General features: G+C 40.5%; 4 protein-coding genes across 6 annotated transcripts in view; 3 read left to right on the top strand and 1 right to left on the bottom strand.

The window, feature by feature from the left end:
- notch2 (notch receptor 2) overlaps window positions 1–3,550 on the top strand; it is a 44,346-nt gene extending 40,796 nt beyond the window's left edge. Inside the window, exon 35 of the mRNA XM_042007243.1 lies at window positions 189–3,550. Within this exon, the coding sequence (XP_041863177.1) occupies window positions 189–1,643 (1,455 nt within the window). The 3' untranslated portion in view covers window positions 1,644–3,550. The remainder of the gene's footprint in view (window positions 1–188) is intronic.
- A 1,121-nt stretch (window positions 3,551–4,671) lies between these two features.
- Window positions 4,672–12,144, top strand: slc35a3a (solute carrier family 35 member A3a). 3 transcript variants are annotated; one of them, XM_042007244.1, is made up of 8 exons: window positions 4,672–5,061; window positions 5,210–5,417; window positions 5,882–6,036; window positions 6,198–6,320; window positions 8,542–8,716; window positions 9,807–9,925; window positions 10,094–10,227; window positions 10,329–12,144. In XM_042007244.1, exons 1-8 carry the CDS (start codon window positions 5,014–5,016, stop codon window positions 10,417–10,419), a joined length of 1,053 nt encoding a protein of 350 aa, XP_041863178.1. In that variant the 5' UTR covers window positions 4,672–5,013; the 3' UTR covers window positions 10,420–12,144. The 3 variants fall into 3 exon arrangements, with proteins under 3 accessions (XP_041863178.1, XP_041863180.1, XP_041863179.1); XM_042007246.1 differs by having other exon boundaries at window positions 4,672–5,035; XM_042007245.1 differs by having other exon boundaries at window positions 4,672–5,004.
- Window positions 12,145–15,878: 3,734 nt separating this feature from the next.
- Window positions 15,879–19,335, bottom strand: fam78bb (family with sequence similarity 78 member Bb). The gene is made up of 2 exons (XM_042007247.1): window positions 18,151–19,335; window positions 15,879–16,722 (listed from the first exon to the last, which is right to left on the bottom strand). The coding sequence occupies exons 1-2, from the start codon at window positions 18,525–18,527 to the stop codon at window positions 16,200–16,202; spliced, it is 900 nt and encodes a 299-aa protein (XP_041863181.1). The 5' UTR covers window positions 18,528–19,335; the 3' UTR covers window positions 15,879–16,199.
- A 1,406-nt stretch (window positions 19,336–20,741) lies between these two features.
- Window positions 20,742–25,012, top strand: rex1bd (required for excision 1-B domain containing). Its single transcript, XM_042007443.1, has 5 exons — window positions 20,742–20,895; window positions 21,227–21,309; window positions 23,088–23,292; window positions 24,438–24,526; window positions 24,711–25,012. Exons 1-5 carry the CDS (start codon window positions 20,893–20,895, stop codon window positions 24,781–24,783), a joined length of 453 nt encoding a protein of 150 aa, XP_041863377.1. The 5' UTR covers window positions 20,742–20,892; the 3' UTR covers window positions 24,784–25,012.
- The last annotated feature ends 189 nt before the right edge of the window (window positions 25,013–25,201 follow it).

Raw genomic sequence — 25,201 nt, forward strand, 5'->3', positions numbered from 1 at the left:
ACACCTCCTTTCTGAGCTGGATTGTTACTTGTAAGAAGTTTTTAATTAGCATCTCTAACGTGTTTGGAGGTTGTGGTGAATTTGAAGCTGCAGCGGTTGTTCCAAGTTTGTACCAAAGCTAGAAGATGATTAAAAACATAGAGCACCACATGGAGTAACATATTTCTTTCATGCTGTGTTTCCTTCAGGAGGAAACTCCCTTGTTTCTTGCAGCCCGAGAAGGCAGCTTCGAAGCGGCTCAGGTTCTCCTCGACCACTACTCAAATCGTGATATCACTGACCACCTGGACCGGCTTCCTCGCGACACTGCTCAAGAGCGCATGCATCATGATATTGTCCGTCTACTGGACCAGTACAATTTGGTTCACAGTCCACACAATGGGTCGAACCACATGGGTGGAGGAGGAAACCCGTCTGTTATGTGTGGAGCCAACGGAGCAGGCTTTATAGGCGTGCGCCCTGGACCACAGGGCAAGAAGAGCAGGAGGAGCGGCGGTGGGGCCAAGGTGGGAGGTGTTGGTGGGGGAGCTAAGGACCTGAAAGACATGAAGACAAAAAGAAGAAAGAAGCCTGCAGGTGGAGAGGGGCCAGGTTTGGGTGCTGCAGTAGGAGGAGGAAATGGAGGGGGTTCAGGAGGAGGGAATGCAAATGGTGTCAAGGCAGCAGGGGGGCTTCCAGAAAGCTCTGTCACCATGTCACCTGTTGACTCTCTGGAATCGCCTCACTCCTACACAGGGGATGTTTCTGGCACCATCTCCACCACAGCAAATTCGCCTCCTCTTCTAAGCAGTCCAAACTCAAGACCAATGCTGCCCCCTGTCAGCCACATGCTGGGACAGCAGCAGGGATGGGTGGGTATGACCAAGCATGGCTACAACAGCCACATGTTTGGCCTTGTCCCACACCAGATGGGAGGGTCGCACCCTGGGATGGGCCACCAACACCACAACCAGGGCCCAGTGCTGACGCCCATGAATGTCACCATGAGCAGAGAGCAGCTGCCACCCATCGTTACATTTCAGATGATGGCACCCGGAGCGAGCCAGGCCATGATGAAGAAGCCTCAGCCAGGTCAGGTACAAGTCACTCAGTCCCAGGGGCAGAACCAGAATCAGGTCCACTCACAGCAAGGGCCAGGCCACCTCCGCTGCAGCCAAGGTATGATTTACCAGATGCCCGATCAGATGACCATGACACATGGGCTCCCCCACCCTCTGCAGCATCCACATAACGTCAGCAACACCGGCCACGGAGGGATTGAGGGCCAGTCTCGACCCATGGCCTCCTATCCGCCCATGCAGAGCCCCGTGGATAAATACCCAACGCCCCCCTCCCAGCATAGTTACACCAATGGTAGCTCAGAAGGCACCACACCAGGTCACTCTGCCCACCCACCCAGTGAGCACCCGTATCTCACTCCTTCACCCGAATCTCCAGACCCATGGTCCTCCTCTTCACCGCACTCCAACTCGGACTGGTCTGATGTCACCACCAGCCCCACCCCTCTGGGGAACTCCCACCACACACTGCCATCATCACACCACAAACACATTCCAGAGCAGGGGCAGATGCAGCCACCATCTCAACAGATGCAGCAGCCCTCGCAACAGCCTCAGCTTGGAAACATGCAGGTGTTTGCATAGAACCACCAGAGGAAACCAGAAACTGACTGACTTTAAGGTTCTGTGTTGTTAAATAACATAGAAACACAATCACTGCTCTCCTACTTCTCTCTTAAATTCTCCTTGTCCTTCATTGTAATAATTAGTCACTTTCTCTTTTTATGTTCTCTCCTCCTCTTTGCACTTAAGAAAACTGTGTATAGTTTCTCCGTTATTGAATATTATCAGCTAGAGATCAAAACCTTTCAATACCAGAAGCATGGATTTGACTTTCACAAGCTCAGAAAGCTTTTCTGTATCCCAGCCAAGTGTCCTCAGCTCCCAGCTGGCCCTGTCAAGAGTTTTCTAAATAATAACCACTGCTTCACCAACCGGATGCATCACAAACTGGATTAGTGATTATGGAGGGATCAAGGAAGTGCCAAAAAGATGCTTTTTAGCTGGTATCAAATAAACAGACTGTCGATCAGGACAGTTTAAGGACTATATCTGTCTTACACTGACATCGCCTGCTCTGGATAACACTTGTTTCTAATGTGTGTGTTCAGTGTAATGAGTCTGGCAGTGCTAACTCCTGGTTGAGCTGTTCACTCTTATTTTTTTTAGGGTTTTTTTTTTTAATGCATTGGGTTGCAATCGGTGTATGCTTTTATTCTTAAAGCAAAACTGCCTGTTGGTTCTGTTCTTGTTCATTCATTCATTTGTTGTTTTTGTTCTTCTGAAGGGTGTTTTTGAAAATGTTGAGAAAGGAAGAAAGATCAACAGAAAACAAGCGCATGCTGATGCAGTGTGCCATTACTCTTGTGTAAACCTTTTTCTGTGTATTTCAGCACTTTGATTATTGTGTCTACATACTTAAAAAGGTCATGAAATGCAGTATTTGCATGCATGTCATAGTTGTAATCCACATGTTGTGTAATACTGATGCTTTGAAGGTAGTGCTGTTACAGAAACACAAGAGTTGAAACCAGATCAGTTTTTGCATGTCTTTCAACCAACAGTGTCACTGTTGTTGACAAGTAGCTGAGGTATTAATACCATTTACTGTGTTGTATAGTAAAACATACATTCACTTTGAGGACATTTTGCTTGTTAGAACTGGGCTTAATTTGGCTTCTACTTCTTAAAATTTTAAAAAAGCAATACCATGCACACTTCCTAAATGATTGTGAATGTTACAGAGCTGCATGTTTAAACCATTACACTGCCTCTTCTCGTCCAAAAATATGTAATCACCTTCTTTAGCTACAATCAGTGTATCTGTTCACTTTTTGTAATCATCCTGATTCAGTACTAAGTCTGGAGGTAGTCAAGGAGAAGATGTTTTTGTATTTGTTAATGTCTTCCGTCATGACCCTGATGTTGAGCATAGCTATGTGCGACTGCTCTATAAACAGACAATCATTACCTGTGTGTTGACAATTAAAAAAGGAACACCTGTGTCTCTAAGACCAAATTTTGTTGCATTCAGCCAAAAATGTTTATTTTGTCCAAATATCTGTCAGTTGTGGTTTGCAAAAGCCTTGTAAGCAATCACACACACACACACCCAAAATGTGGGATTACTGTGTGTGAACACATCAAATGTTCATGTTTCATCTTACACTTTTTGGCCCTATAATCACAGCATCCCTGTGGTTTAAAAAACATGTGCTCTACATTGAGACGTCTGTCAACATTTTTAGTACTTGCAGTCTTTTTAGTACAAATGCAAGGTTTTGTCTATATTCTGTATATAAAATGAGTTTTTTCTTGTTTACTGTACTTTTCTCTGTTAACCAAAATAGCCTATAATATTCATGCAATATGAAGTAGTTGTCATCATGTTTGTATAAGGTAAACCTACGACCGATTAAACCAATTGTTCTGGAAAAACCTGATCAGCTAAATGTTTTCACTGAAATAAAGTTCAAATCTTCTTAAACTTGTATATACTCTCTGTCTAAAAAAATCTGAATATTCAACAGGTTAATAAAAATATTAGTTAATATAAAAACTATGACAAGATTAATCTTTATTTTTGATTGGGCTCATTCATCCTTTATCAAAACACATGCAACATTTTTTAACCTTGTGACTTTGTGAATGTGAAAGAAATTAATGGATATAATGCTCTCCTTGATACTTAAGTATTTTTCTTTATATTTTCAATTTAGTTATTGCTGAGTTACATATTCATGCTGTAGATTGAACAGTAGAAAAGTAGAAAAAGTAAAGAGAAGAAAAAGGAAGACAGACAGCAACTAAAATCCAAAAGAGAAAATCAGACAACCATCTGCTACACCTGCAAAGACACCTAACAGAAAACAGCCTCTGTAAGAAAATAAAGTTGAGAATCATCAGGAGAACCTATAGTGAGACAAACTGAAAAATATATATAACCACAACCAAAGCATAATTGTAGCTGTTAGTGATTAAAGCTGCATTGTGTTAGTGATTGTTTATGTGAGGGCAAAATATGAGAAATGAATTGTCTTTAATCATGAGTGTAATTGTGCAAATCCTACCACAAAGGACCAGAAGCTGACAAAGAGAGACCCGAGACCCAGGCAACCAGCACTTCCATCCAACCAAAAGATGGCAGAGAAAGGACCCAGCCAGAGCTGCCATGGCCATGAAGTATGGGCCCCACTGGGACAGGGAAGAATGCTCGCCAGTCCAGCCAGGCGATGGCCACCTAAGTGTGAGTCGAGCATGAGAACAACCTAACAACATTTATACATTTGATATGACACACTGGTAAACGTAGTACTACAGTAAAGAGTCTGTAGAGTCAATAAATATTTAATTGTAACTATGCATTCAATGTAGTTTTAACACAAAAGAATATTCTATTATACAATATATTTTGTATATTTTGACCTAGAGTGGGTGAAGCTTTCTTCCCCCTTTCTTCTATAAAAATGGTACTTTTAAAAATCTACATTTCATCATGACAGTTAAATAAACAAACAAACAAACAAACAAATAAATAAATAAGCCCTGCAAGTTTTTGCCAGTCCAGCAGGGGGCGCAAGATGTTACAGTTGTTTCAGGGTTACACGCAGTTAGAAGAAAAATACGAAGAAGAGTTGTGAACACACGGAAGTCCACCAGGATTTGACTAATAAATGCATGAGGGTTTTCCCTTTCGAGGCTTTATCTGTGTAAATAACTCTTTCTCGTGGCAGTTAGAAGAATGTAATGGCGGACAATGTCGATGTGGAGAGCCTGAAGAGATAACGAGCGCTAATCAGCGGCTGGACGGTTGACGGATAGTGCGGGTCAATGGACGCCAGGACTTGAGGAGCTGCTGTTGTGACAGCTGGGTTGACCCACCATAACCTGTCAGCCAGGAAGAACCACCGTGAAAAGACAACTGAGATTTGAGCAACAGGAACGGGTTGGTTTGATGCAGATACGAACCTGTGAAGGTGCCTGTAAAACGAAAAAAGAGAATGTGAGAATTACAGTCTTGTCATGTCTTCTCAATGTTTGTTCTTTCCTCACCTCTTTATGTTAACCAATCTTCCTTCAGTTCCTATTTATGTCCGTTCACGTCCACTGGATGGTTATTTAGCTATGTTCTTTTTCTTGTCTGTGTCCAGCTTCTTGCTGCTACAGCTATGGCTTCATCCCGGCTGAAGTACCTGTCCCTTGGGGTACTGGTATTCCAGACCACCTCCCTGGTGCTCACCATGCGGTACTCCCGCACTCTGCAGGCCGAGGGCCCGCGGTACCTGGCCTCCTCAGCGGTGGTGGTGGCCGAAGTCATGAAGATCATCGCCTGTTTGCTGCTCGTATTTAAGGATCATAGTGAGTTTGGTGGTGGTACATCTATTCAGAGGCTTTACTTTAGCAAATGCTCTGATACAGCCCTGTAAATTGCAAGTAAATCCCTACAATGGATGAATTTAATGAAAAAACTGTACATATTGCATTATTAGTACACTTGAATTGGTGAAATTCATTCATCTGATAACATTTTTTTAGTAGCCTCTTATAAGCAACTATGTGCAAATTATGTTCACAACGATGTTTTGTTGGCCTGCCAAGGTACAAAAGATGGAAATTAGCTTTGCTATAATCTTGCATATTTACATTTTATGTCTGTTATTATGCACTGCCCCTTTTTAAACCTAAAATGAACTAAATACTTTGCAAGCACCAAATTCTGTGTTCATCTTTGCAAACAAAGTCCAGGGTATTTTAAGTTCATTACAGACTTGACTACAAACGAAACAGACATGTGTCTAAACTCCTCTGCTTTCACTGTTCAGGTTATAGCATGCGAGCTCTTAATAGCATCCTACGCCAGGAAATCCTTCACAAACCCATAGAGACGCTGAAGCTGGCGATCCCCTCTGGGATATACACACTGCAGAACAACCTGCTGTATGTTGCTCTGTCCAATCTGGATGCAGCCACCTACCAGGTACAACCAAGGGCAGGTTAGCTGCTAGATGAGCCTGCTCAGATCCTCCCACTTCAATGAAACAAGTATTGAAATAGCTAGCATGTTACTCTGATTGTTGGAAAAAAAAAATTATTTATATACTGTTTTGTTTCTTAAGTTTTTCCACTTTATCCCAACAGGTGACATACCAGCTGAAGATCCTGACCACAGCTCTATTTTCAGTGTCCATGTTGGGCCGCAGGCTGGGCATCTACCAGTGGCTCTCCTTGCTGATCTTAATGGCAGGAGTAGCTCTCGTGCAGGTCCAGTATATCTTAACATCTTTTATACAGTAATTTAGCCTGATTTTCAAATAGCTGTCAGACAAACACAGAGTATTTTCTGTGTGGTCTGTTTTAATGGAAAAATCATCTTTAACATCAACATGGTAGTGAATGTCTTCTGTTCTGCAGCTATAAGGAGTCGTACAAGAGGTTGCTCCTTCCCACGCAAAGATTCTGTTTTTTTTTCCCCTCATTATTATTATTATCGATTTATTATTTACATGGCATGATATATTTTAACGCTTGGAAACAATGAAGTGATAATGATATTAGAATATTGTCAGAATATTACAGCACATCTGGGTAGTGGCTCACGATTTGGGATCAGGAAAGTAATTCCAGCTACATTTCTTGGAAGTTATGACTACAATTCAACATATTCCATTTGAAAGTCTTTGGGAAACATTAAACATACATTTTTAATCATACATGACAATTTATAATGGTTTTTGGAAATAATGCATCTTGAAAATAAGCATTCAAAGCCTACATAACTTCAGGCCAAAGAGACATGTAAATATATATTTAATCCACTATAAAAATGATCTTTGAGAAAATGTTACCATCTTCCCATTTGAAAAAACACCACAAGAATAAATGTCTTTACTTTCTAAAAGCCGGTTTTCCAAATGATTGCAAATGCATAAAAAAGAAACAAACCCCCTGATGAAATTAAAAATAATGCTAATGTAATGTTGTTTACAGTGTATTCTGTAGTGAAGTAATAATTCATTCCTTGTTTTCTTTACCCAGCCAACATTTCTGTCTGATTTCCAGCTGTGCAGCAGGAAACATTTAGCCTTATCTATTCAGAACTTAGCCTTTGATTTCATCGCAAACTTCAGAGAAAATCATCAGAGGTTGTAGATTTCATAGTATGAAGTTCAAAGCTTTCTCCTGTTTTACCTGTTTTCAGTCGATCTCTTCATCCAAAGCCTAGTGACTGTGTGCTGGTGTTACAACACAAGGTCACCGTGGTGCTCTGTTCACCAGCTTAATGACTCGCAAGCAAGAGCCACAAAAAAGCATCAGTCTAGTTTTATATATATTTTTAATTTATATTTGTGTTGTTCATTTCACTCAGGGAGATGTGTTGATGGGTAGATGAAGAGCTGATCTTCACTAAACAATAACTACTTTTAGTTTCTTTAAATTGGAAAAAAAAGATGCTTTAGCTGCAATACATCTCTTTCTCTGCTCTCCTACTTTCATTTTTCCAACAACATCCATCTTCCCAATTACTGCAGCACACAGAACAGAAAAACTCGCCCTTTGCAACATTTTTACAACTCAGCAAAGCTGCAAAAAAAATCCTGTGTAAGAAATTTCAGGTATTTCAGGAGCCTTGCTGAATGCAGTCATTTCAGAGGTTTTAGTTGATCCACAACAGTTTTATGTTTCACTTCTTTTGGCATAATAAATATCCTGATATATGCACACGTTTATGCAAACATGATCGGGCTAAATTTGATAATACTTGGTGGAAAGCTGGAGCATGAAGGAATACTTCACTTTGCAGGGAAAGATTCATTACATTTTGAGGCAGATATGTTTAAAATCATGGCATTAGTAGAAGATGTTTACTAGTTCTGATAGTGCTGCCTCCTTGTGCAAGATTTACTATTCATTGTAGAGAGAAATGGGAAAAATGAAAGCACTCCTATTAAACTCTTCTGCCACTAAAAGTTTGTAGCCAACATCTAACAGTGTAAGATGTGTTTTACTAGATCAGACAGAAAACTGAGTCTTACAAATGTGTCATCATGGCTAAATGTGCTCCTGTGGACTCAACAAGGACGAGGTTTTGGGCTCAGTGGTTTCATATGTGTGCTTGTTTGCAGATAGATTTGTGAATGGTCTGATCACTAAACCTGTCAGGAGTGAAGCTGAGATCACTTTGAAAGATGAATGTGGTCTGACTCATGAGTGAGCAAACACTGGAAACAGGGACCAACCAGTCGGTGACACCTTTCCTAACCCTTGTCACCCAGTATAATCAGCAAACAAATTTATAAACAACGCTTACTTCTGTTTTTTCCTTCATCCTGATACAGATTAAGACAAAGCTTAGAGTAACTTTTCCTCTGCTTCTTTTTACTTAGGAGGGAAAATTGTCTGCTGTCATGTTTACTTCTAAATCTAAATCCTGCATCTGGGAAAAGTTGTTAAGATCCAAGCACTTCTCTCTTTGTGCTTACAGTGGCCGTCCGAGTCTGCTGTGGCCCCAGATAAAGAGGCCCCCTCTGCAGGCTCCCAGTTTGTTGGGGTCACAGCTGTTCTGGTGGCGTGCTGCTCCAGCGGATTTGCTGGCGTTTACTTTGAGAAAATCCTGAAGGAGAGCAAACAGAGCGTCTGGATCCGTAATATCCAGCTTGGTGAGTTTCTATCCATCAGTAAAATCAGTAGAGGTCAACAAATATAGGTATTTCTGTATTCTCTTGATTATTTATTTTTTTAAGCTTGAGCTGAAGGCTACATAGCATTATAGAAGCTAACTTTTGTAAAGATCCATAGACCTCTGACATATTTAGTGAGTAACACTAAATGCACAAAGCCTAATAGTTAAATGAATGTTGGCCTGCAGGGATATACGTGTGGTTAAATATTTCTTGTATATTACGTTCAGGACTCTAACATCAAGCATTCATGTATTTGCAGTTCAGTGAAACACAAGCAGTGTCATTTTGACACGGTTAGCTGTGCAGTGTTCTTTGTTCTGGTTTTCCAACAGCCATCGTAGCTCCAAGTAACCACCGATCCTTTCTGCTGAAAGTCATCCGTTAACATTTTGATCCTTACTGTAAATGGCCCGGATAATTTGATTTGTATAAGTGGGATCGTCCTGTGTTTCACGTTTCTTTTCCTGTCTGTTTCCACAGAAACAACAGACAGTGCTGCCCACATGTCTGCCCCTTTAATTAGCTTTTGGTGTTCAGGTATCAGCAGATGCCAATGGCGGTTATTTTGCAAATATTAACCTAAGTAATTGGCTAACCGATTAATCGATCTACCTCTGCAAATTAACAAGTTAAATATGTAATCCTGTGTGGTAAGGGGTAATATCTAAACAATCATCAGCAAAGAATAATAAGACATCATTGTAGGGTTGGACTTGCATTGATGAAGGCACAGTTTTCATGCCTCTAAAGCTTTTCTTTATGCACAGAACCAGCTGGGCTATTTTTTTTTTTTTTCACCCCCTCCGATATGTCTATGTTAAGATAAATGTTTCTGTCATGGTTATTTTTACCCTGGAACGTGTGAGGCATGTGTTCAGCCTCCCGTGACTCTTGCTGTGAGCCTAACGTTTTTCACCTGCATTAAACATTGGAGGCAAAATTCAAGAAAAGAAGCTGAGAGGCTGATTTTATTTGCTGAAGTACACGCACCCTTTTCTCTCCGTTTGTTAAAAAAGAAAGGAACAAAACAAAAGAAAAAAAAAATGCTATTTGTGTGTGTGTCCAGGGTTGTTTGGCCTGGTGTTTGGCCTCTTTGGGATGCTCGCCTACGATGGGGAGAGGGTGAAGGAGTCAGGGATGTTTCAGGGATACAACTCAGTCACTTGGACTGTTGTAGCATTGCAGGTAATTCTCCCTCTGCTGCCAGAGATTCATCCTGCAGTTTCCACCAAAACTATCACATATATTATCAAACCACTGGGCTAACAGAATCTATTTTGTGGGTCAGATTCCCTTCTGGCCCCCTTTAGGTCATGCCTTTGTCCATCTGTGTCTGTGTGTTTGTTTCTCCAGGCACTTGGTGGTCTGGTCATAGCAGCAGTCATCAAGTACGCAGACAACATCCTCAAGGGCTTCGCTACGTCACTTTCCATCATCCTGTCAACTCTTATATCCTACTTCTGGCTGCAGGACTTTGACCCCTCAAGGTAGGGAAAGTTTTTCCCACTGTCTCTACTTTGTGTTTTTGTCACTGTTTGACTTGCTCAGAATCTCAGTTTCTAATTGTGTTGTCTGTTGCCCTCTACAGCGTGTTCTTCCTTGGGGCCGTTCTGGTAATCGTGGCCACTTTCCTGTACGGCTACGAAGGCAAGTCATCCCCCAACCCCAGCAGGGCGTAAGCTGGCTCTGCAGCAGCAGTAGAAAGTCGTGTTGAAGTGTGACGATGCAAAGGAGAAAGGAGGACAGAGAGATTAGAGGAAAAAGGAAAGGACTTGATCACATGTTGTGATTACTAAAGGGAGGAGTAGAAGTAGAGGAGGTGAGAGAGAAAGGTTAAAGAACTGCAAGCACAATGCTGCAGTGGGTCTCACACCAAAAGTGCCTCAGTTGTGAAGGATGAACAATGAGAAAAGAAAACAAGTATGCATCTTTCTTTTCCCCTATAATTACCACTGTAGAGATCATCCTGTCTGCCACACCTACAGAACTAGAGGGGCATTCGTGACTGCACTGAGTAAACGTGTTCATAAAGAACCGGTTTGACTGCTAGTTTCTGTTACTGCCACATCAACCACATCTATACAATGAACGAATCAAAAGGCAGGTGGAAGTTTCTAGATCTTCAAAGCGCAGTATTTATTTCTCTGCCCACTCTTATTGTACGTTGTGACCTCTGAAAGGACACTTTAGGGCCTCTTGCTTCTAAAGCTGTGTCAAGCTCCCACAAGTAAATAGCTCAGAGTGAAAATGGGGTAGTTCAGTACTGAAGCTTGAGTGCGACACAGTTTAAGAGGCCTGTCTGACTTGGAGGCACAAATCAGGGCAAAAATAAATAAGTAAAAGCAAAGCTTTAGGCTGTAGTTGTTGCAGTGACCATAACGTTTATTGTTTCCTAAATTATGGCTCTCCTGTTGCAAGTTGTTCAGCTGTTGTGGAAATAGCTTTTGTTGCTAGGCAACAAAAAATGTCTAATAACATATAGAGTGTCATAAAGATGGGATTGTTTTACTGTACAACCGGTGGAGTCAAATGTTAGTATTTTGGGTGTTAGGGATCAAATGTTTCACGAATGAATGAATCTTAAAACCTCAGAAATAAATGATTATGTGGAAAATTTTGATTAACTGAAAAGTTCATTTAATGTCGTGAGGTCATTTTTTTGCAACTTGAAATCATGTCAACCTTTGGTGTCAATAAACACACCATTTCAAATTCTCATCTCCAAATATAAAATTGTTGTTTTAACTTATTTTTGTACAAATTGAGCTTAAGTTGCATCATTTGTCAACTATTTTGTGGGAAAATAATCACAAACGCACACATTTGAGCGACTGTATGATCTTTTTTTTAATATTTTATCTTGGAGCTACTTTTGGGATAAGCGGGTATGAACGTTAATTTTATTATTTTAATAACAAATATGTGAATCTTTTTATCAAAAGGTAAAACTGTTTAACTTATGCAATTGTGTTATTGTGTGGCTCTTCCGATCTTTTCTACCGTGCAACCCACACATTGACCTCTTATGTTCAGACTGAAATGTTCTGCTGTAGAAAAAAAGCAATTATAATGAAACCATGCGCAGTATTCAGTCAAAAGAACAGGTTTGGAATAAAAAGGCAATATACTCAAAAATGGTTTGAAAATTTAAGGTATCTTGGGTTTAAAATGTGAATTCAAAGATTTTGCTTGCTTGAATTTTTCATTCATAATTTAACTCCAAACCTGTCTTACTTCCAAATGTGTCAAAAAGTTTTGCTTTTTAATTACAAACCTGTTCTGTTTAATGCATGAAAGATACAATCTGATCACACCACAAATGTGTGATTCTCAGTTGACACTTTGGCATCTCGCCTTAGAACTGTATACCAAATAACATGAATAAATTCACACTTTGATACGTTTGCTGTTTGTTTTTAATGAGTTTAAAAACACTGCATGCAAAAGCCAGACAGTCTGAGAAAAAGGACTGTGACACGCTGAATTTCACACCCTTCACGTTATAACACTGAAAAACACCATTAACTGCTCGTGTTTGAATAATCACTGCATTGGACTTCAGTCAGTCAGCAGAGTGACGGGGGGGAATTATCTCCTTGCGGAGCGCCATTCACCGCCACACCTTAGAGTCCACAGGCACAGCTGTTTCTGTGAAAGACACTTGAGGCCCTGATACACGGACAGTAGACTGTGCCAACTCATGGTCAAGTATAAATATGTTTTCATTTATTTTATTCAGGGAAACATGAGTTTCCACTTTGTTTCACACTATAAAAAAAATCACAATTTTGTGAGTAAAACTACAGTCCAATAAAGATCATTGATTTAATTTTCCAGTCAAAAGTGCTGCATGAGATGTATGCCTTGATTGTCAGTGTGAGGTGTCAGCTGCCTCACAAACTGCTCCTGTTTGATGGATACTACAGGCGTGTTGCTTAAACGTCCATCGCCCACGCATCTATATGAGTGGTGGCAGGGCACAGCAGTCCCTTCCTGGGGATCTTGGCTCTGGTGCTGTTCGAGATGAGGTGCTTTTGTGTGTGTGAAGGCTCGTTCGGTTGCACCAAGAATAATGAGCAGCATGGGAATGATGATGTGGTTACGTCATCCTCCTCTCTTCATCTCTGTCTCATCTGGACTAGCTCAGCAGTTCAGTATAAGCTCTTTTTTCTTTTCTTTTTGTTATATACGCAATATAAACATATGTACACCAATCAGACCTGTCTTGGAGACAACAAACAGTTCCTTTGAGTAAACATGATGCATTATTTTCAGTCTTCAGTCAGGAAATTTCTTTGATACACACCTTAGAAAAGGTCATAATGGCACAAGAGACAGAATGTCTGTGTAAACCAAGATATTTAACTTGCCTTTAAAGGGTTCAACTTAAAGTGGCATCATCTATTTGCCACTTACATTTTCAGTTTTCAGCAAACAAAATTTGCCAGCCGCTGAATGGATTGTCATCAAATTTGGTACAGACATTTCTGACACTAACAGATGTTTGTGTCACTAGTTGTATTAGCTTCAGTAATTAACTTCTTCTACATTTATAATTAGCTTTTGAATTCATTTATTTATTTTTTGGGGGGTTGATTTAAATTAAAAACAATAAATGTACCTTTAGCTGTTCTTAGCAGTGATGTTAGCATGCTAAGATGCTAAACAAATGATGAAAATGGTATATATTATACCTGCTACATTAGCATATTAGCATTGCCACTTGAGCACGTTAGCATGTTCAGGGCATCTTTAGCTGAAACACTATTGTGCTTTGTTCTGTCAAAAATTGAGCTTTTCAAAGCTTCATAGTATGTTGCAGATATTTCAAACCTCACACTGCAGCCTGATTCCCAAACAATGTAATGATTTTGAAGTAATTTCAACCTGTTTTGTTATCTTTGTACTATTTTCAATTACATATCAAAGCAGAAAACTTGTACTAGATTCTTTTCAACTGGATGTGACCAAGTTTCTAAAAAGTTTACATCGTTCCAACATAACACCAAAAACATTAAAAAGTGTTTAAATAAAGGTCACCTGGTTTAATACCTTCAAACTAGTTATTTTATTCTTGCCACCCCAAAAATAGGCAATCAAATCTTCAGTGTAAACTGACCTTTACCTGGGTAAAGCTCAGCTGCCCAAGTGCAAGTGAATGCAGCATGTAATCTGCTTTTATATGATCTACATCAACACTACCACGTTTTTGACCATAATGCAGCAATTATACATCATCTCACTAACTTTCTACGTGAATCATAGTATTTTTATGTCCGAACTGTTTTCATTTTATAAAAGGGATGTAAAGTCATAAAACCACCAAATGTGACGACTGTGTAAAGTTAAACAAGAATGGTGAAGAAACACTGAAATGTGATTTAGTTTAAAGCAATTTCTTCCATCACTTAAGTATAAATTTTATTTAGCATTGATTAAAGTCACAATTGAAGAAAATCCTAACTAAACAATTGTTGATAAAAAAAAATCTTTTTTTTTTTTTTTTTTACAAACTTTGCTTAACTTTTTGCATCAGATTACTACTTTAGCTGTAATAATCAATTCATTATTTTTACAAGTCTAGCCTTGTTTTAAAAGGTCTCATTTACACCCCCCAGGTGTATTTTTCTGCAACAGAACTCGAAAGAAGGTGAGCCTTAATGCAATGACAGGGTGGGATTCACCTCTCAGCAAAAAGACTCTAAGAACGACATTTCAACATAAAATTGCCAAGGATTTGAGGATTTCACTATCTACTCTGCATCATATAATTAGGATCCATTTACATGAGGGACAAGAATATTAAATGACTTCTCTTCAGACTTATCTTCAGCCCCTCAGGCAACACTGCAGTAAAAGAACCGCATGAAATTACTACATCGGCACAAGAACACCTCTGAAATCCATTTTCAGTGACCAAATTTTGTCACTGCATCCACTACAAGTTCAAACTCAACAATGCAAAAAAACAAAAACAAAAATAAACAAGGTCCAGAAATGCTCCCACCAACTCAAAACAAACTACTGGGCAACATAAAACTTATATCAAACAAAAATGGCATGAGAAAACATCTGACTTTCAAAATTATTTGAACTGGTCTCCTCTCGTCCTTACAGTGTTGTAAACTAAGGGTTTTTGATGTTGCTGCCCTCAAACTCTAAAGTTTCTCAGTTTCAGCAGTTATTTTTTGTTTGCGTGAGTTAAAATTAAATATGAAGATGAGATATTTCTAAACCATTGCAATATGTTTTTCTAATAATTTCCTTTTGTGAAAACCGGTCGTTAATTATTAAGATATTTGTGTTTAGATGCACTTTAGGCAACTGAGAAGTTATTTTTGTGTAATTTGGGCAAACTAGTCTTGTTGTATTCATGGCTTTTTTCTGTTTTTTACACTACAGACATATTGTGGTTTGTTTGCCCTGTTGCACTGAAGGCAGACTGGTAAAAAGAACTAACCTCATTTCCTCACCTGTCAAATCTAATCAGATGAGCATGGAAAAGAAAAGTTCCTGTTTTACTGTCCGAGGCTGTTATCAACAGGCATCTCTGGCTTTCAAAAGGCAGAACATGAGAAACTGTAGCTTGGATTGTTGTGATGAAAAACAGATCCCTCATGAGGACTTAAGTTATGTTTGAGCATATGTATGACCACATGTGAGGTTTTTTTTCTGCACTTCTTTTGATATGTGAATAAGTGAATAAGCTCTGAGCTCTGTAATGGTCACAATCTTTTAAAAGCAATCAAACAATCATAATCACAAATGAGGCCCATGGTGTGTGTGAGGCAGTCTGGTGTGACACAGCAGCAATCCTGGACCCAACCCTGGGACTCTATTATAGAAAACAAACAACCATCAACAAACACAAACGCCTGCACGCACACTCACATCATCCAGTTGATATTAGAATTATTTCTGTTAGACAGACAGACTTGTCCTCCTCGGGCCTGTAATAATAACACCTTTTCCTGGTTAATCTCACTCAGCACTTCAGTGTACAGTGCAGAGCAGGTTGTGAGTGTGTCATTGTTAAGGCTAAAATAAACCTTTTCTAAACTACCTGGGTGTGGGCTTCACTTCTTTCTGAGCCTGAGTTGCTACATCCCGGCACTAAAGTTGTTCTCTCTTTTTTTTCCTTTCTGAAAGTTTTATAGCTTTGCTCGCATGTGCTGGGTTGGAGTAAATTCCAACACACTCAGCAACTCAACAGCACCAAAAACAGAGACCAACACTTTCTGGATCGTCAAAGGCAGCGGTGGGGAATTAAGGCAATTGTCCCCTTAGGATTGTAACTGTGATTTGTACCATCAACGGTTAATATGAGTCTCAGCCTGCTTTTCAACCTCCATCTGTCTGCTTTAGTCTCTCAACATCTTATTTAGTTAGCTGTTTAACTATAAATGTGGCTTACTGTGATGTGATCTAAAAAAAAGTCCAATCAGATGTTCTCATTGTTCTATTTGGGTGGTATGACAACAAGCGGAGGGCCTCTCCTCGGCCTCCACATCAAAACCTGGGCATCATTGGCATTTGGCTTCCCCATGGCATTGTGAGGGATGGGCTCCATGCGAGTAAGCACCCGTGGCTGATCCTGGTGCAGTCGCCCGACAAGCCTGGCTCTGGAACCTAAAGGCAGGGATGGATCCACTATGATATCAACCCTCATTCTCCACTTGATGGTGTGGAGCAGGATCTTTTCTCTAGATGTGGTGTTGAGTGCCACCAGCCAGGTAGTGAAGCTCTGGTCCCGTTTGATGTTAGTCAGTAAGGGTGTGTTGGATTCACTGACTGGCACAGCCCAGGTGACACTGGGGTAAAAGTTGTCATTCATGCTGACAATGAAGCGGGACGGCTTGGAAGTGGGGCCAACTATGGTAACAGTTTCTGTTGTGTTTCCATACCAGGGGTAGCTGATGCCGTCTGAGTCACTGATGGCCCTCACCAGACCTTCCCGCAGCTGAGGCAGCTCCCAGCTTGACCTGAAGAGAGGCAGAAAGTATGAAAGTACAGATTTCTGGTTAGCTGTGTTTGTATTAGTTTTATATTGCTTATTCTTAATGTTTGGGGAAGTGGTGGATTAAGGGGAATAAGTGCGAATGTTTGTGTATGTGTGCAGTTCTTTCCAGTGTGAGGGCTAAATTTTGTTGTATGAGATACATGCAATAACAATAAAAGCATTCACTTTAATTCAACTCAGCTTTGTATTTACAGACACTAACATTTATGTGAAAAGGAAGTTGTTTATACTATTATATTGCTTTTTATAATACAATATTGTATTACATTTTAATCCATACAGCTTGATAGTTTTAAAATACTATGCATTAGTGACATAGGATTTGCTGCTGTTAATAAATTCACTGAAGCACCGGATCCATGGCTGAATTAGAAAACTTTATATTCAGCAGCAAATATGGCAAACGTGATTGTGATAGTTATGGTCATTGGTGTTTGTAAAATGTAGCTCTGTACTGGCTGAAAACTTCATAGGTGGTGAATGAATTTTGCCTTCATCAGTTTACATTTTTCACAATGCTTGTTGGATGCTCATTTTCAAATTTAATTGAATTTGGGGTTTGAAGAAACTGCTGCTTGAAAATGCTTCATCTTTCCATTAGCTTTGTTGGAACAAATGATTTTAAATCTCAGCGTGATAGGCATCTGATGGAAGGAGTGCGTGGCTGCTTCTTGTTGAAACAAGGAGTATCAGACTGGTGCAATTTATCTGAAAGCTCCAACTTACTGAGATTTCCAAACTTTTGCATAATGCTTCTTTCTTTTTTTAAACTCAAGAATACTAATATTGCACCAATCTTGCTTAAAATCAATACTTTAACTTTGCATCCTGACAGTTTATTTTCCTTGAAGAAACTTTGACTAGGAGTGCCCATAGTTCTGCACTCCACTGTTAATGGCATCAAGAAGCTTGTCTGTGTTAGTGGGCTACTATAATCCCTTTGTTATATTTGTTTGGACATCTGGTGTGCCCCTTTTCTTTTGTTTGTTGTACTATCATGACCACCCTGATGATCTTCTCATCTCTGCACCCACAGGGATTAAACACCCCCTCACATACTTCTATAGAATGTGTGTACGTTTTGTGGAGGATGTCTCCGTGGGCACAATTTGAGTGTGAGAGCAGCAAATGTTGTTTAGCTCCTCTAATAGCAGCTTTTCTATTTAGGTGCCAGAGTCACAGGAACAGAATCTGTTGGTGGGCGTTTGAATGAAGGAGGCTGACGAGCACAGTTAACCTGCTGCGTGCACAAATGCTCCAACTCAGTCTGATGCACAGGCATGAACGCGTTATTACAGGGTGTTCTGTCATGCACTCAAACCTCTCTTTGTATCACAGATGATTTCACGGTGATGTGGTGAAAATGCAGGTGAAACAAGTGTGAACTCACATTCCAATATCTCCATAAGTGTTGTAAAATTCCATCTGGGTGCACGCCTGGATCCATCCCACCACCCATGTCTCGTTCCGCGGAATGGGGGGCATAACAATTCTCGCAGAGGCTTTGAAATAGGGCGTCTTGTATCGAAGGACAATGGGCGAATTCTCCTCAATGACAGTCGGGCACTGGTCTATGGTGGCAGACAGGTCGTACACTACGATGTTTTCCCGTTTAATGCGCGACTTGTTACAGGCTATACTCTGGATGCAGCCCATGGCTGTGCAGGAGAGGGTGATGGTCAGGAGCAGCCAAGTGAACCTGGCGGGCCTTGGGAATCTCACAGCTGACTGGGATTCGACCAGTATCAACACTATTATGCCGTGCATCAGATGGTTCTGTGAGGCAGAGGTGGGAACCACCACACTGAAGGTCCAGATCAGAATTACAGTACTGCTTGAAGAGGGTTCAGCGGAAGGTGTCCAGTGAGGCCAGGCTCCGAATTCAGTCCCTCTACATCAGCCGGCTCCAGGGCCACTTCCCTGTAGCTGACCCCTTGCTCTGACCTCTCTGGAGTCTGCGAGCCAGAGGGGAAACCGACTGCCCTGCGCGAATTAATGCTAAATGTTGGACCCAAGTATATTTGAATCACCGTTCAAACAGTCCAGACTGCCAGTCTCACCCCTCTGCGCGAGGATCTGACCCGTCTCCGCTCCTGCCGTAACCTTTGAACGTCCTTTTTCTGCCCCAAGTCATGTCACAAGAGACGTCGAAGGACGGGCGGACACCGGGGCGCCGGCAGGGGGACCCGGTGGTCGGGCGGCGGCAGAGATGCTTGTTGATGCAGCACTGTGCATGAGATGTTGCTGCTGGCTAAAACCTGGACAGCGGCTTTAGAAGAGTCCATCATGCCTGTCCACTAGACGGGAGGGAAACCCAATAAAACAAACGAATCCTGTGAATCCGAGCATCTGTGATGAAAAAAACAGATCCTGCTTGCAGAGTTAGACGACACTAACGGCTCGTTACCGATCAAACCAAGAGGAGACACGGAGCTACAAACACTGTAAACACTGGACGGATGAAACAATGGCACTGGGTATATGATAAAAAAAGATAAACTGTCATAGTAACCGTGATGTGCAACATAAACGACGTGGTATCCTCATTTGATGAAGCAGTACGGCTGTGTGTCGCTGTTCAGTATGCGTGGTGCTGAAGATGCTGAACGGACCAATGAGCTGCGGAGGAAATCTCGCGGCGTAGGAGTAACCGCGTCAAGACGATAGTAGTCTCTATTTGCCAACTTCCAAACTGGATTTTTTTTCTTATTAATCCAGTTAAAACAAAGTTGTCAGTGGCCATAAGCACATATAAGTTTTCCCAGTAGCCTACTACCGATTCTTGTTTGATGTTGTTTATTAGATCGGATAATTGAATTCTGAAGAAACAAGACATATTGGTAATTTGACAATTTACTCAAACACGGGCCTCAGTAGCATGTGGAAAAATCATACACATCTATAACAACCTAGCACCTCTTCTCATGCTGTTTGCCACCTTAGTCCCACACTGCTGTAGGATGGCATCCCATTCTTCAACCAGCATTTGTCACATGTCAGCCAGTGTGGTTGTGTTGGTCACTTTGTCACAAACATAATACCTAAGTTTATCCCACAAATGTTCAGTGGGGTTAAGGTCAGAACTGGAGGCAGACTATTCCATCCTCTCCAGTTCCAAATTGTGAAGGTAGTCTCAGTTAAACCCCAAGGCAAGACTTGTAATCTTAGAGGAAAGAGTTCTGTCACAAATTGAGGCGATATGGGATTCTTACTGCTTGCTGTCACCTCAGTGTCTGCATGGAAATTGCCTCCAATGGTGAATCATATGTACTTAATAGATAGATTTTGTTTTTCCAGTGAGATCCCCCCACACCATCACTCTGCCTCCATAAAAAGCTGTTACCATATATCGGTGCAGCAATCAGCAAAGTGTTATCTGTGTTATTGTCACACTTTGATCCTATGACCCCACAGACCAATATACCTGTGAGTCCATGCTCACAGGTGCTGCTAATCAGTCATCATTTAGACACTTGATTATCAGCACAAGGATTACTAGAAGCTCGAAACAAAAGCCAAAAGCAGAATAAGCTGTTTGGCCTTGACAGAGAAGATGGCTTGTTTTTTCATGTGTGCAGCACACTTACCCAACTCTGCTGTTCATCCCACAAATATATTTTTTCTTCCAAATGTGGCACCATTTATGAAGGAAATAAATATGCTTTCCATCTGTTTAAGGTATTGCAAAGAAGTGTTGTTAGAACAAAGAAGTAATCGACTAAACATACATTTCCTTACTTTCTATGCTCAGTTTAGTTTAAATATTGAACTATACTGTGCTTTTTTACTTTAAAACTATTCAGGATAAATATAAAATGCTACTACAGGTAGCCTATGTAAAATTGGTGTGGCAGCATGTTTAGACAGATGTGAGACTGACGGCGTTAAAAGTAAATTAAATTAACATGACAGCGTTAACAGGCAATTTGAATCTGGGATGTTGAAATTGTTGCACTGTTATTTTGAAGGCTCGATGTTTACTCATCACTTCCGATTAACTTCCGGGTTAAGAAACGTACAGTCTGCTGGCTCATGTGACGAAAGACAACAACCGTGCTTTGTTTAAGAAATATAAATATGGCGAGGTAATAAACAGCCAGAATTCAGTGACAGTGTTCTGTAGCAGAGTACCATGGTCAGTATCTATCATTTAAGAGTATAGTTTATATGTGGTTTTATAAGGTCCAAAGCTAATGCTTTTAAACATGCTAAGCTAAGCTAATGACAGCAATGCTAATGAGGATGAACTTGTAGCAGCTGCTGCGACTTAAATTTAGGAAAAGCGGTACCTCACCGTATTAACCTCACTATTGATTAGAGAATATTGCAAAGTATACAATTGTTCAAAATATAATCGTTGATTAATGTATTACTTTCCCAGTTAAAACATTATTACAACAGTAGGGGTGGTTCATCATCTTGGTAACATTGACTCCTTTATTGGAAACTTTCTTTCACTTATCTAGGTCCCTTCAGACTTTAAGGCGCAGATCCAGAGGTTTTATCATCTTCAGTCTGAGCGGATAGAGACGTATCGGCTCTTTGAAGAGTAAGTTTTAATTTCAGAATAATACACCCGCTAACTCACTTCACATACACTGCCAAATTAAAAGGCGAACATCACCATTGGTCAAAGTGCTACACAAAGTAAAACAGTGCAACAACAGTGACGTGTAATAATAGAAAAATTTTTTACAGGGAATTACATTTGTAGGGATGATGAATGGAGAAACATGCAGATCAGTTTCAGCTGATTCAGATTTTGTTTGAAAATAGTAAGAGCAAAAGATTTAAGTTTTTTCACACTACAAACCCCAAATCCTCTTTATCTTATTTATACATACTGTACTTACATTCGGACTCATTCTTTCGCTTACTGATTTGGCAGATTAGATTATGTTTAGCTTACTTTTAGAAAGTCTTATCAAACTCCATACACACACATTTATACCTGCTTAATCCAATTCAGGGTTGCCGAGAGGCTGGAGCCTAATGCATCTGCCATTAGCTAAGAGATGGGGTGCACCTTAGACAGGTTGCCAAGCCATCACAGTGCCAACACTGAGGTGATTAACCATGCATACCCAAACTTTCTCCAATGGTCAATTTTAAAACACCAGCATTCATGTTTTGCAATGGTGGAAAGAAGCCACAGTACCTGGAGCAAACCATGAGTGTACAGGGAGAACATACAAAATCCACACAGAAAGGCTTCAGCCAGAAGCCTTCACTACACCAACATGCAGCCTGCATAGCTAATATCCAGTTCTTTTCCTACTGATCCAAACCGCGTTCGGAGAAGGTATGGAATGTGATTTTGTTTGTTGAGGCAACACCGTGCTCAGTCCATACTTGTGTGTTAGTGCTGTGTAGTCTTTTGCAAAACGAGACCTGGAAGTAATCTACAGGAGGTAAACCCTCTGCATAGCTACATAGTTACTGATGTCAACATCATTGCTACAGCAACGTATGAGTTGATCATTTTAGACAGCAAATAATTTTAAAAAGCCCTTGCTAAATGACAGTTTTTACTAAACTAACCTAAAGATCAGGTTTGAGAAAGCCATATTATTAGTCTCCAGTCTGAGCAAATGGTCAGTGATTTTTAGAAGGTGGTTCACTGTTGAGTAAGGACGGCAGGAATTTCAGTTCTTGCAAACCTTTGCCAACAGTGCCATAGCATCTAATCTAGAGCCAGGTAGAAGTATTTCCCACAAAATTGCTGGTCCCAAAGATAGAACTGCTCATATCAGTGGCTGTAGCAAGGGCTAACTCACAAAAAGTTATATTCCATTTTTGATGTAGCATGAGCAAAAACAGGAGCAGGGAGAAGCCTGTCACTGCTCTCTGTCTACAGTAACAGTGGGTTCTCAAACCTGTCAACATGTTCTCAAAAGGCCCGGAGACAGAACTAGTTCCACTCCGGCACCTTTGTGATGGAGAAGGGGCGAAATTCTGCTCAGCTGGCTAGTGTTTCAGTATGAGCAGTGACTAAAGTGACATCTGTTTCCAGACCAAGGAGGAAAACCACATTAAAACGGTTTGGAAATTGAGGTTGTGGACAGTGAATATGCCTGCACAGTAGTTTGATATGTAGTATGGAAAAATAAAAGATGCTTGAAAAATGCTCTCCCATTATAGTTACAAAGGTACTTTGTGTTCTTCATTTTTGATTTTTTCTTTAATTTGCCACTCGTGCAGTTAGATTTCCCCTACCTCCATCATTCAATGTACATCCACAGAAATCTGAACTGTATGTCAGTAAAAAGTTTTCCCTCTTTTTTGTTCATTTATTATTTTTTGTTTTGCCTTCTGATTGCCTTCCAGAGGACACGAGGCCTACTTGAGGACAGGGCCCCATTATGATTTTGACCACTACAAACAACTGGTCCATGAGATAACACAGGCCTTCAACGGCATTTCCAAGGAAGTGCTGGAGATCAAAGGGAGGCTGCACCACGACTTTGACCGACCAGACCTTTCTGAGCACATTGAAAAGCTGCAGAGCAAAGAGAAGCAGAAACTTGAACTGGTAGGTAACCCCCCCCCCAAGTCTAGAAGACAGCAATGCACAATACAAGTACATGGTACTGTGCAAAAGTCATTATTTATTGCTAGAATAAACGAAAATGGGTGTAGCAGTTTATTAAAACACATGCAAACATAAATAGAAATACAGTGTATAAGGCAAAAACCATTTTAATGAGCTTTAAAGTCAGTGTTTGGTATGACCACTTCTATTCACCAGCCCACCCAGAACCCTCTAGAACAGGGGTGGCCAACGTCGGTCCTCGAGAGCCACAATCCTGCAGGTTTTCCGAATTTCCCTGCTCCAGCACACCTGACTCAAATTAAATGGATCCAACAGCCTATAAGGATTCTATAAGAACTCTATAATTCAGAGCATTTCTCTAGACGCTGACTCATTTTTTTTTCCATTCTCTGTCAAGATTACCCCACACTGTTTCAGTAACACTGAGATCTGGAGAGGATTTATTACTCCATAAAACCTGTTCATTGATTTTTAGTACAGTTCTTGTGTAATTTGGCATATCTCAGCCTTTTTAAATCTATTTTCTTTCCTTAAGAATGGCTTCTTGACATTCACTTTTACATTAAAACCAATTGTAACGAAACTTCAGCCAACAGTACATGATACAGATTTATCAAAGTCTTAGTGTAGAAGAGCTTACAGAGACCTGCTGTGACAAATAAGGTTTCTCCAAATGTCTGTCAACAAAAAATATGCACATGGACTTTGTTTCCTCTTTTAAATTTATGCTTTTTAACATTTCATATTTTCCCCTCTTTAACCACAGGGAGGCAGAGTTCTCATGAAAAATATTTCCTACTTGTTTTCTGGCTCAAGGCAGATTCTGCTGCTGTCACATTAAGGCCAAAATATAGTTTTTTATGCGGATAATCCAAGTAAAACACTAACTAAAATTGTAAACAGTGACTCATATGGGAGCTCCTTATGGATTTGGGTATAGATAAGTCAAGAAATGCAAATCAATCACATTTTTTATCAGGTCTTTTCACTGACTTTTGTGTTTCTATATAATCTAAACTTTGTTCCAGTAATGTGATAAAGCTCCTATTATTCCTGAATTGGACTTCTGTGCCTCTTCCACCTCTCCTGGTGTATAAATCTTATCTGATGTGCCCTCTGAACAGACCGCCAAGCTGCAGCTGGTAAGGCAGCAGGCCCAGGATCACCCAGAGGACGAAAGCTGTCAAGAAAAGATTCAGGAGATCAAGCATGAGTAAGAGCAGCTATCACCACCCGTGTTTACTGTGTTAGCTCCTTGTTGACCTGCTCAATCTCTTGTTATATTAACCTGCTACTGGCATCAGAGCTGCTCTGAACTGACCAAAACTGGTATATAAGACAATCTTTTGTAATGAATGCATTTCCTGATAAGTAATCTGTGTTTTCTCTTTGTTTAGGATCATCAAGAACAAAGAGGCTTTGAGTGAGATCATGCAGGACTTTAAGTATGATTCTGAGGAATGTGATTGACAACTGACTCCCAGGAGGCCAGCTCCAGCCCTCTTACTTTAGGACACTGTGGAGCTGACGGGTCAGCTCCGCCTTGCTGCAACTTCCAGCTCTGACTTTTTCACTGCTCTCATTGATCCGCCTTTGGCTCCACCCTGCTTACTGCTGCAGTCTTATTCCACCCATGGGGCCTCTCACAATCTGGCTGTGTGTTTCTACGTCATGTGTTTGCATTACTGCACTGCTCAGCGGAAAAAAAAAATCAGAAAAATCTGTTTATGCTTCATTAAAATAATGTGAATAAAATAAAATGTCTTCTTTTCAACGCATAGTGGTCATTTTTTCATTTAATCTTTATTTAACCAGGAAATGATCCATTGAGATTAAAAATCTCTTTTACAAGGATGTCCTGGGTGTCCAAGATGAAATTATAAGACAC

This window comes from Melanotaenia boesemani, chromosome 14, assembly GCF_017639745.1.
Source record: "Melanotaenia boesemani isolate fMelBoe1 chromosome 14, fMelBoe1.pri, whole genome shotgun sequence".
NCBI lineage: Eukaryota > Metazoa > Chordata > Actinopteri > Atheriniformes > Melanotaeniidae > Melanotaenia > Melanotaenia boesemani.

Bases quoted from the DNA above. Each gene is read 5' to 3' on its own strand.
- slc35a3a (XM_042007244.1), top strand. From the start codon at position 5,014: ATGCAGATACGAACCTGTGAAGGTGCCTGTAAAACGAAAAAAGAGAAT. The intron at 5,062-5,209 runs GTGAGAATTACA...GTCTGTGTCCAG, and splicing joins GTAAAACGAAAAAAGAGAAT to CTTCTTGCTGCTACAGCTAT. The intron at 5,418-5,881 runs GTGAGTTTGGTG...TTCACTGTTCAG, and splicing joins GCTCGTATTTAAGGATCATA to GTTATAGCATGCGAGCTCTT.
- rex1bd (XM_042007443.1), top strand. The intron at 21,310-23,087 runs GTAAGTTTTAAT...ATTGCCTTCCAG, and splicing joins ACGTATCGGCTCTTTGAAGA to AGGACACGAGGCCTACTTGA. The intron at 23,293-24,437 runs GTAGGTAACCCC...CCCTCTGAACAG, and splicing joins AGAAGCAGAAACTTGAACTG to ACCGCCAAGCTGCAGCTGGT.
- fam78bb (XM_042007247.1), bottom strand. From the start codon at position 18,527: ATGCACGGCATAATAGTGTTGATACTGGTCGAATCCCAGTCAGCTGTG. The intron at 16,723-18,150 runs GTGAGTTCACAC...GCCTCTCTTCAG, and splicing joins ACTTATGGAGATATTGGAAT to GTCAAGCTGGGAGCTGCCTC.